Raw genomic sequence first — 11,594 nt, 5'->3', positions numbered from 1 at the left:
ACTGCTTAGGGGATTTGGTTCTTAGACTTGAAACACAACACAAATTACAGCTTAGGCTGCTAGTGAAGCGATGCGACAACCTAGAGCACTCCCATTATAATCAATGCAAGTGCCTTTTGCATTTGAGTGAAGTCAGCTTCACTGATTCTTCAATTAGAGGCAATCTAGATCAGCAAAATATTGTTAAACTAAGTATGTGCTACTAACTACATACATATCAATCTTCAAGTTATTTTGGTAATTTTTTGTTGTTGTTGAGAAACGCAAGTTAGCTTACAGTCAACTAAATTTATAACAATAAAAAATAAAGTCGTTGTTTCAAATAATAACGTATTTGATAACACCTAACAATCAAATTTTATATCTGATTTTTTATTAAACTCATTCTAGGAAACATGCCATTTCCATTAAATGAACACTTGACGTACACAAACTTTGATTGGTCAACTGGTTGCTGATTCCATCACGACCCTGGAAGAAATGTTGCTCTTTCTTTGCAGTTTAGGTGATGCTTGCTTTATGTACTCATCGCTAAACATTTATGAATTAACATTTCTTTGGGGTTTCGCGTAGAGACAATGCCATTCATTGATGGTTGTCTGATGCTGAAGATGGATTTATGATACAATTAAATGCCTCAAGTTCACCTCTCAGGGAATGGTACTTGAAATATGGGACGAAAAATTGGACTGTTTTGTGGTTTCTAAACAAAAATGCATCTGTTGTTGACTTTTCAACTTCTAAGCTATATATCATATAAAAATAACACGGGTAGATTGAGTAGTTTGAAAGAAAAACTAAAAGACAGTGTTGAACATCAATAGCAGGGAAGTAAATCTGTCAATAAGAGTAGCTTGGAGGTTTTTTGTAATCCCAAGAGCAATTTAATTAGACAATGATGACACAAAGAGATCCCTTATAGACGTATACAACGGCAACAAAAGCTTCTGCCAAATGCCATAGTTACTCAAGTTATTGTGTTAGTAAAATAAAACTGTGGTAACGTGTGGTAATCAGTCACCATTCTGTCATCACCAAATTTATTGAAAGCTTTTTACTCTCTTTGAATGAGATCCCATATTAGGATTTTGAAGTAACAACAGTCACTGTTGAAACTGGTATTGTGGTGGAAACTATGGTTACCATGATACATTTTTGAAAAGGATTTAATATTATGTCCTGAATAGTACATTCAAATGTGCAAATATAGCCAGGTGTTTAATATCTGTGTGGCATACCGTGATTCTAGGGGAGATGATGGCAAAGAAACAAATACATCTCATACACATCATCTTTTTGGTGTTGGTGCCACAATTTGGCTATTTATAAAGAATTATTAATTTGAAAAAAGTGATATAAAAAAAAACAACAATGAAAAAGTAATTACATCACGTCATTACCGTTGCACACAATATTAACTACTCTCGCCATGTGTCCATCACTATACAAAAATACACTTAGTGGTTCTTTTTTTAACAAGATATGCAATAACTTTAACAAGCATCAGTTAAATAAGTTTTATTTTTCAGTACTTAAAAAAGTGTCAAAAGTGTCTAATTGAAGTATCATCAGCTGCAACAGCGAAGCTTAGTCTGCGCGATGAAATGCTGTTTTTAAAATGATTTAGTATTACACGGATTGTGTGATTCATCCAGCTGAACCAGAGGCAAGACGAGGCAAGAAAAGTGACAGACCGCGCTGCACGCCGATGCTCATCTCGAGACTGGAGTCGGGGCAATCAATGCGGGCACAACGCAGTGCACGACTGGGAAAACATCTCATAAAAGACCTACAACCAGCAGAGTGCGAAAAGTTACAAGTCATAAGAGTTGAGGACTAACCCGAATCGAACTGGTCTGAAGTTGAAGCACCGAGGCAGGCAGCAAGGAGCAAAGCTGCGATTCTCCACGAATCCATCGCTCTGTTGTAGTGGGCTATATGGGATCTGAACACCTTCTGTCCCTCTCTTCTTGCAGGTGAAGTGTTTTGAGTCCAGTCAGGTCAGTGGAGCTGAAGCAGTGAGCAGCTGAATGTCATGAAATCTCGCTGCGCGTCCGCGTTAAGAGCGTATGAACTTCTAGGCAGATCAGCGCTGCCCCCAGACACACACAGACACACACACACACACACACACACACACACAAGACAGATAGCAGAAAAAGTAGGGATCCTATTTCAAATCATGTGACAGGAAATCGGGGCAATAGATTCAACCTGCCCCATGCATGGGGGGCATATACCTGTTGCGCGCGGTGGGATGGCTAGAAATCCAATAGCTGTGAACGAGACAAGCAGAGAGTTAAGAGGGGTGAAAACTTTTGACTTTTAAATCGGCGTTGTTTCCAATATGTGACAGAAAGAGACAGACAGACAGACAGACATAGATAGATAGATAGATAGATAGATAGATAGATAGATAGATAGATAGATAGATAGATAGATAGATAGATAGATAGATAGATAGATAGATAGATAGATAGATAGATAGATAGATAGAGACAGACAGACAGACAGACAGACAGACAGACAGACAGACAGACAGACAGACAGACAGATAGATAGATAGATATGGCTGGATGGATGGATGGATGGATGACAGCATTTTATTTTTTTGGGTGAACTATCACTAAGATAATTTGAAGCAATAAATTAGAAAATGAATACATGACAAATTAAACAACTAAGGAATTAGTTAATTTGTAAGCTTTTTTGGTTCACAAGTTATTTAACTGTAAACACTGTTAAAAACTCCCACCTTGATTTTTTAAAATCTACTTGACTGTTTAAGTAACTTCAACTTAAATTACATTAAGTTGACTTTAAAGGTGCACTATGCAACTTTCCGTCCACTGGAGGGCGCCTATTCTAAACAAAGGCGTAGTGTGATGACGGCAAGTGTGAGCACAGTATCTTGGGACATGTGGTCTTCACCTCACAGCCGGTGGAAAATAGGACTCGGGCAGAAATCACATTCATGCATGCGGTTATTAACGTTACTGTAGTGAAGCAGAGCAGGACCGAGTGTTGTGGAGCTGAGCACGGCCACTGGAGCGATTGTTACACAAATACCCGCCTCGCGAACACCGGGACTTTTATCATGACAGGACGGGACACATTCGTCGGGCGCTTCCGGTTATTTCCGCTCTTCCGGTTATGATTATGAGGTAATGCAGCTCTGTTTATCATGTTTGATACATTGAAAATTGTTATGACATTACTCTGTGCGTTCACATGTTCAGACTGCGAAGAGTAAAGCGATTTGGCTAAATAAAACCAGAAACCGAGGGTAACGCAGATATGACGCAATTGACAGGCGACTTCCTCAGACGCTATGCTGAAACATCCCGGTCCTTAGTTAAAATAGCAATTTTCTCACAATTTACAAATAGTTGGAAACATTTGGGATATTGTAAGTACTCAACTGAACAAAATATATAACACTGGCCTAGAGGTTTTAGGATATTTTACTGCAAAAATACTACATAGTGCACCTTTAAGACCTTAAAAAATGTGTTGAACAATCCTGCATAACAAAAAATGACATATTTTGAACAAATTAACTTAATTTGATGATCATAATTTACTGATCATATCATTTTATTTGTATGTATATGTATATCTTTTTTGTGTGTGTGTGTGAATGCATATGAGTTAATATGTGCACTCTACATAAACATGAGGAATATAACTTAAATGTAAATTTAAAGCCTGTCAGCCTACTGTGGTAAATAATGACACATGCTCATTGGGACATAAACCTCATTTCAATGTCATACATTCCAGCCAATAAAACAAACAGCATCAGTTGTGCAGAATGTCTCACTCTAGTGGGAGAACACATGAATGGAGGATCCATTACCTCAGAGCATGAAGGGGACAGCAGCCACAACAGGCTTCTTCAGTGACTTCATCCACCGCTGAAATTAAAACGAACTCACCCAAAACCCCAAACGGCTCGGTAAAAATAACACTCGCTGCCTGCTGCCTTTTTTAAGGTTTGCAATGATTCGGTTGGGTATAAAAGTGACCAAAACGGAGTGAATCATCAGCAGGGTGTTCGGCACACTGTAATACAGACCTGGCTTTGAGATGTCTTAATTTGTCTACAGATGATATGTAAGGCTTGATCCAGTAAACTTACAAAAAAACAAAAACAAACAGCAGACCAACTTAATTAGATTTGTCTCCTGCACCAGCTCACACTTACTTACAATTCAATATTAGTACCATTGCTGCAACCTAGTCACTACACACATAAAAGAGCATGTGACTATACTTCACAATTAGATGGTCGAGTCCAAACAAGTTGCTCAGGTGTATTCCGGATTATTAGATGTGTCAGTGTCTTTAGCCTTTGTCTGATGTTTGTAAGTATAAATTATATGCATTTAACAGAGAATGGACACACTCCCTGTCCCTAAACAGTAGACCTACATGATCTCATCTTTTCCTGTGTTAAAAAAGCTGAGAATATACATTGAAGTCATTCCAAAATGTATTATGGATTATTATTTTTTTAATGTAACTTTAAGGGTTTACAGTTCATTTACATAAAATAACATTTTATATATAAATTATATATTACATGAAGATAAATAAATAAGCCATAATACTAACATTTTGCTTTGTTATAGATAATGTTTAGAAGGGTCAAATAATTTTAATATTTGACATGCTTGATAGTTGTTTTAATTTGCAACAACAAAAGGCGTACGATTTAAGTAGCTAATGCAGTCTTTCTAACTTGCTAGAGCATGTTAAAAGCAGTTTCAAGGCTCACTGGAAAGTCCAGGATTATATCATTATACTTGCTTCTTTAGAGCTTGTATGGTTTACACATTTCTCAAGATATATAGAGATTTGGAAGCCTTGCCATGTAAGGGTGGATATTGAAACCGAGGAACAGAGCCAAGGTATCTTCCGCAAGGCTGTCTCTGCTTGATTTCACATCTAATCTTTTCATCACTGTCAATGCAATTATCCTCACTTTTTAATTTGATTTATTAAGCAACGTACATGCATTTACCTACCTATTGCAACAATCGTGCTTGCTCCTGTTTCTGTGAGCCCCTGCTGATTCGATAGAAAGAGCGATGGATATATGGATACAAAGACAGACAAAACGATAAACAGACATCTAGAATAGAAAGACAGAATGATGGATGGATAGAATGATAAAAAAAGAGAACAATAGATATAATGATAAAGACGGATGGACGGACGGATGGACGGACAGACGGATAGATAGATAGATAGATAGATAGATAGATAGATAGATAGATAGATAGATAGATAGATAGATAGATAGATAGATAGATAGATAGATAGATAGATAGATAGAGTCCCTGACAAAAGTCTTTTCGCTTATCTATTTTCTAGAAATACCTGATAGTAACCTGACTTTTAATTAATTAATTGGTGTTAGAAATAGCTCATATGAAAAACTGAAACCCTCCCAAATGATGTTTAATGCACTGAAATAAATAATGTTCACAGAAAAAATATTTATCATTTAATCAAGACGGAAAGGTCAAATTTTGGCAAGACAAAAGTTTTGTCGCCTATACAGAAATTGAACAAATTTACTGCAAATACAAAAATATGTCAGCAAATTAAGTTGTGGTGCTGTGAGATTCAAATTTAATATCTTGTATGACTTCCATGAGCTTGAAGGACTGCATCCATGCAGTTTGGCAAGGATTCATACAATTTATTGATGAAGTCATCAGGAATAGCTAAGAAAGCAGTCTTGCATGCCTCCCAGAGTTCATCAATATTCTTTGGTTTCGTCTTCCATGCGTCCTCTTTCATCCTACCCCACATATGCTCAATGATGTTCATGTCTGGTGACTGGGCTGGCCAATCCTGGAGCATCTTGATCTTCTTCGCCTTGTGGAATTTTGATGTGGAGATGGAAGTATGGGATGGAGCACCGTCCTGCAGCAGAATTTGGCCTCTTTTATGGTTGGGAATATGAGAGGTAGCTAAGATTTCTTGGTATTTTAGACTATTGATGTTGCCTTCCACCCTGCAGATCTCTCGCACACCCCCATACTGGATGTAACCCCAGACCATGATTTTTTCGCCACCAAACTTCACTGTTTTCTGGGTGAATCTCGGATCCATTCTGGCTCCAGTAGGTCTCCTGCAATATTTGCGGCGACTGTGGTGTAATTCAACAGAAGATTCATCTGAAAAATCCACCTTCTGCCACTTTTCCAGCGTCCATCCTTTTAGCAGGCTGTGGGCCTTGGCAAATGCCACACGGTTTTTCAATTGTCTTTTGTTTAGTGCTGGCTTCTGGGCACTGATTCGACCATGGAGGCCATTTCGAGACAGAATTTGACAAACTGTTCTGGTTGACACAGGGATTTCAGGTGACCAGGTCTTGTGGAGCTCTGCTGCAGTGGAAAATGGGCTGGCCTTGGATTTTCGAGCCAACAAACGGTCCTCTCGAGCAGTTGTCTTGCGGGGTCTGCCTGACCTGGGCTTGTCAAAAACATCTCCAGTCTCTTCAAATCTTTTTTTTAATCCTCTGTACTTGACGCTGAGACACATTGAAGGTGTCTGCCCCATCACCAGTGGATCTGTTCTTCAGCCTCTTGATAATCAAAACTTTAGTCTCTGGGTGAATCTTAGGCATGTTTGCAGAGGTCTAGTTGCAGTTGATGTGAAGGTCTAGCGTACTGGGGTTCTTTTTATACACACTTGAGACCTAATTGATCCATTATTAGTCACAGGTGAAGCTCATATGACAAGGTGACAACACTTATGTCTTTGCAAAAATTGACTCAATGGGCTTTACCAAGCTGTGAATATTAGAATACTTTTTGAAAGTTTAGTTTTTCACTGAAACATTATCACAAAAGCTGGTGGGATTAAAATAAGTCATTTCTTGTAAAAAAATCTTGATTAGAAATATATTTCAGCGGCACTTTAGGTCAATTTGTACACAAGCGACAAGACTTTTGTCAGGGACTGTAGATAAATCGATCGATAGATAGATAGATAGATAGATAGATAGATAGATAGATAGATAGATAGATAGATAGATAGATAGATAGATAGATAGATAGATAGATAGATAGATAGATAGATAGATAGATAGATAGATAGATAGATAGATAGATAGCAATATCATAATGTATAAATATTTAAATATAATTTTGTGTGCATTAACATAAAATATTTTTGGGTGGGTAAACATGCTTAACAGCTTGACCGATGATCACTTACTCATTATAGACATTCTATCTCTCTTATAGTTTATTTGAAGTGGTGTCTTCTCCCTCCAGCAACAATACATACACAGGTATGTATTTTTTACCCTTGCAGGGTTTTAAAGTCTTTGCATTCTCAAAGGAAAGATGAAAGGGGCGTTCTTTCAACCTGGAAAGAACACCTCACACACACATACACACACTCATCCATCTCCCTGCATTGCTTTGAGCTCTTTAATTAAAGCACAATGTCACCCAGAGGAATGGTTTGTGTTTTTACTACCTCTCATCTTTAAGGCCTTTGAGCTGAACAGAACACCCACAGAAACTACTCACACCTGCTTGGGATGTTCTTCATCGCACCCTCTGATCCTCCTCCTCCTCGTTTTAAAAACCTGGAAGAGGAAGAACACCTTTTCACCTGCGGCGCAGAAATGAAAACCTTCAGTCGGGCCTGGTCTGATCTTAAGTCTTGCTGAAACAGCAGTTTGCTGATTTCTATGAAGAGATTCCAGTTGGTTGCAGTGCTTTGCTGTTTGTGTCAGTAATGTAATGCAATTAACAAAAGCACAAGTGTTGTGTAAGTTAACAAACTGTTATACCGGGACATGAAAAGGGCCAGTTTGTTATAGGCCACAGCTCATGACTGAGCATTCAAACTGTACTAGACTTTGCTAGTTTTGTGTGTTGAGCCTAATTACAGGGTGATTGTTACTCCAACAGTATTGGTGTGACTGAGAAACCTCAGAGGTTTGTTGGAGCAACAATCTCTTGCTTTGGACTAATTACATGTAAAACTTTGACTTCTATAGGAGGAAAGAGTAAAAGGAAAACGCCCCCACACTTTACACACACTATACTGTTTAAAAGTTAAAAGTCAGCAAGGTTTTAAAGTACATTAAAGGGGCTTTATGTAGAATTAAAAAACTCTTGATATTAGCAAAAACGGACACTGTTAAGAGAACTGCAGCCAGATCCTATTGGCAATTTACTGCTCGTGCTCTCATGCACTCATGCATATGTAACATACAGAACTGCATTTCCTAAAAACATTGTGAGATTTTGAAAAGAATATGTCAAAAAGTCCCAGATGGTCTACTATTCGAAGTGTGGATCAGTGCACACTCTAGTCTAAAAGTCATAAACCGAAAAGTATTTACATTATTTTTTTTACCTTAAAGGGGGGGTGAAACACTCAGTTTCAGTCAATCTCATGTCTATCTTGAGTACCTATAGAGTAGTATTGCATCCTTCATATCTCCGAAAAGTCTTTAGTTTTATTATATTTATAAAAGAAATATAGGCTGTACAGAGTCTTTCCGGAAAAAAAACGAGCGCCTGGAGGCGTATCGTGTGGGCGGAGCTAAAGAATGACGAGCGCGCAGCTACTGCACGAGAGCTTCTGAGAGCTGACATCCTCAAGCATGGAGATGAAAACGTTACCCTAAATAAACCATGGCTATCAGATTCAACTTATACACATATGATCCAGAATCAGATCCGGAGGCTGAAATAAATTGAACAGGAGAAACAGCAACAGCAGGACGTCCGTCTCTGTGGTATGTACTGTATTTATTGGCCTGTCAACATTTGTGTGTGTTTACTCGCAGTTTATGAGGACATGATTCGGTTTATGGACTATTGTATGCGACTAAACCTTAGCAGTAGCAAGCAAAACGGTTTTGCACGTCAGACTAGTGTAACGTTATACAGAGAACAACAATGGAGTAACCGTTAGCGCATTTGAATGACGAAGCACGCTTTGCGAGAACGCTAGGTTTATGTTTGGGTGGTTTCAACTGAAACCACTCTGCTGAATAATCAAACTGACACCTATAGTGGTCAGCTAAACAAATGTATTTAAACACACACCATAGATCGCATGCTCCATTGATAAATTAACTAACGTTATACACCATCGTGTCGTTTACTGATGTTTACTTATGCGACGATAGCCAACAACATAGACATTTGAAGCAGTTTTACTTAACGTCTGTTTCCAAAGCAGGACCGTGAACCTTAATCGTTGGGACCGCTCCGTCAAAAACACACTTCTTTGGTAAGTTAACTGTTGATTTCATAAAGTCCTGACAGAAGAGGCTGTGGAGATCCGCTTTTGCGACCGAAGAATATGTTGTGACGCTTCCGGAATGCTGTGCTGAAGCGTTGAAGTCGCTTGACATCACCCATAGGAATAAAGTGGAGCGCGGCATGTCAGAAGTGTTCACGGACGAGTCGATCTGCAGCTGAGAGAGTGTTTATGGGCGGCGTGCATCTAGTCACGCGCGCGCGCACCTTTCCGGGAGAAGAGCCCGCACGGCCCATACAAGGACCTTCCGCTCTATCAACGTCAAGCTGACCCATACTCGAAAAAACCCAGAAACTTGTGAGAAACCGGAAGGAGTATTTTTGACACAGAAATACTCCATCAAACGTCCAACATCAGTTTTTGAAACTTTGTCTATGTTTAGGACGGGAATCCAAGTCTTTAACAGTGTAAAAAGCTCAGTATGCATGAAACGGCATTTCACCCCCCCTTTAAATACAACACTATGTGCATCAGCCGTCCCTGCCTGCAAGTTAGGTTAAATTACACTATATGGCGTAGAGATGCACGCAAGAGATCACTTCTACTGTTTGTATCCCATTGAGATACGCCGTATCTTGACCTCACTTGCCGGAAGTGATGGCACGGCCCAGTTTTATACATGTTGTATTTGAGGTAAAAAAATATATATTAAGACATCAATGCGTGGCCATTAGCCACTGTGTTTAATATGGATTCGTATGTCTGTGTGTTTTTTACTCTCAAAGTGACTCTCATAGAAAACACCCCATTGACATGCATTATATGAGCAACGGTTGGAGGTTAAAAAAAAACCTTAATTTGTGTTCTACTGAACTTGGATGCCCTGGGGGTAAGCAGATAATCTATTATATATATATATATATATATATATATATATATATATATATATATATATATATATATATATATATATATATATATATATATATATATGAGGAAATAACTAAACAGTAAACATAATGAAGGTATATGCTTTGGTTATAATTACATTAGATTTTTGGTGTCAAGCATTTTTGTGTTTAATAAGTTTAACCTACTATGTGAGATTATAGTGTGAATTAATCCCTTTTCTTTGCATGACACACTGACATATACATTACAGAATAGCTATTTTGCCATTATCCTGAACATTGTATATAGGCTAGCAGAACCTGATTTCATTGTTGATCCTGGAACAATATTGGAATCAACCAATCAGATTTGTGTCAAGTTTATGCTTACAAACAGCCTACATTAGAGCTATTCACCACCATTCCCTCTTAGGGTTAGGTTTAGGGGGTAGGTATAAGAGGCTCTTGGGAGTGCACCTAAACATTTTAATTTTACCGGCAAAAACAGCCAGAGTACTTCACACAAAAAAAGGAAAAAAAAAAATTCTACAGGTTTTCGGAAATCGAGGAAGGTCTCGTTCCAAGCTGTTCACACACTGGCAACAAAAAAGCAATGAATATATTAAAATTCATACAGCCCCTTTAACAGAAAACAATTATTTTACATTTCCACTCTATTAAAGTTTTTTGACCAAATAAATGCAGCCTTGATAATCATAAGAGTGAGCATTGATGAATAAAACTGACCCCAATCTTTTGAATGTTAGTGTGCATAAAATAAATAATTAAAGACTTAGAGCTGCTATGTGATGTAATGTGAGCACCAGGTGCTGATGGTGAAAGATTATTTGCAGCATTTGCAATGTATTTCAAACATATTGCATTTTAACAACATACCTTTTCTGATGCTGACACTTGTAGCAGGTGCGTTTCTGTTCGTGGTAATTTCATATCAACTTCAGATCCACTAGCATCCCTCATAAATGACAAGAATAAGCCATCTGGAGTATATCTGGAACTGTCTGTTGGGATGTTTTCAACTGTGATGTGGCATAAGGACAGGCAGTCTCACTTTCTTTTGTTTGCTTGGAAAACTTTAAATTCTGTCATGGTTTACTCACCCTCACATCATACCAAATCTGTATGGCACCTTCTGTTGTGAAACACAAAAGAAACAGTTTTGAAGGATGTTCACACTTCTCTGTTCTATACAGTGAAGAAGGATGGGAACTAAGACATGGAAAGCACCAAAAGGAGAAAAAAAGCACCATTAAACATCATAAAATGAGTTTATCTCGCTACTGTTCTATTCTGAACATCATAAATACTCTGTAATAATAACTCCTTATAATAATAACTCCTTTTGTGCATAGAAGAAAAAGTCATGCAGGTAATGAAAAAAAAAGTTCGGCCTAATGGGCAAATATAAATTGAGTGAACTACCCCTTTAAATAT

The 11,594-nt window shown here is 38.1% G+C and overlaps 1 protein-coding gene across 3 annotated transcripts in view; it reads right to left on the bottom strand.

Annotated features, from left to right (window-relative positions):
• The window catches only part of kremen1 (kringle containing transmembrane protein 1), a 91,234-nt gene extending 88,878 nt beyond the window's left edge, over nucleotides 1-2,356 (bottom strand). For 2 of the 3 annotated variants that reach the window (XM_067439399.1, XM_067439401.1), the window contains exon 1: nucleotides 1,842-2,350. In XM_067439399.1, coding sequence (XP_067295500.1) covers nucleotides 1,842-1,917 — 76 coding nt within the window. In that variant the 5' untranslated portion in view covers nucleotides 1,918-2,350. Of the gene's footprint in view, nucleotides 1-1,841 lie in introns of all 3 variants that reach the window. The other variant, XM_067439400.1, reaches the window with a different exon arrangement.
• Between the last annotated feature and the right edge of the window lie 9,238 nt (nucleotides 2,357-11,594).

The sequence above is a fragment of the Pseudorasbora parva genome, chromosome 3 (genome assembly GCF_024679245.1).
Source record: "Pseudorasbora parva isolate DD20220531a chromosome 3, ASM2467924v1, whole genome shotgun sequence".
NCBI lineage: Eukaryota > Metazoa > Chordata > Actinopteri > Cypriniformes > Gobionidae > Pseudorasbora > Pseudorasbora parva.
The sequence above is the reverse complement of the archived record's forward strand: the minus strand, read 5'-3'. Positions and strand labels throughout refer to the sequence as shown.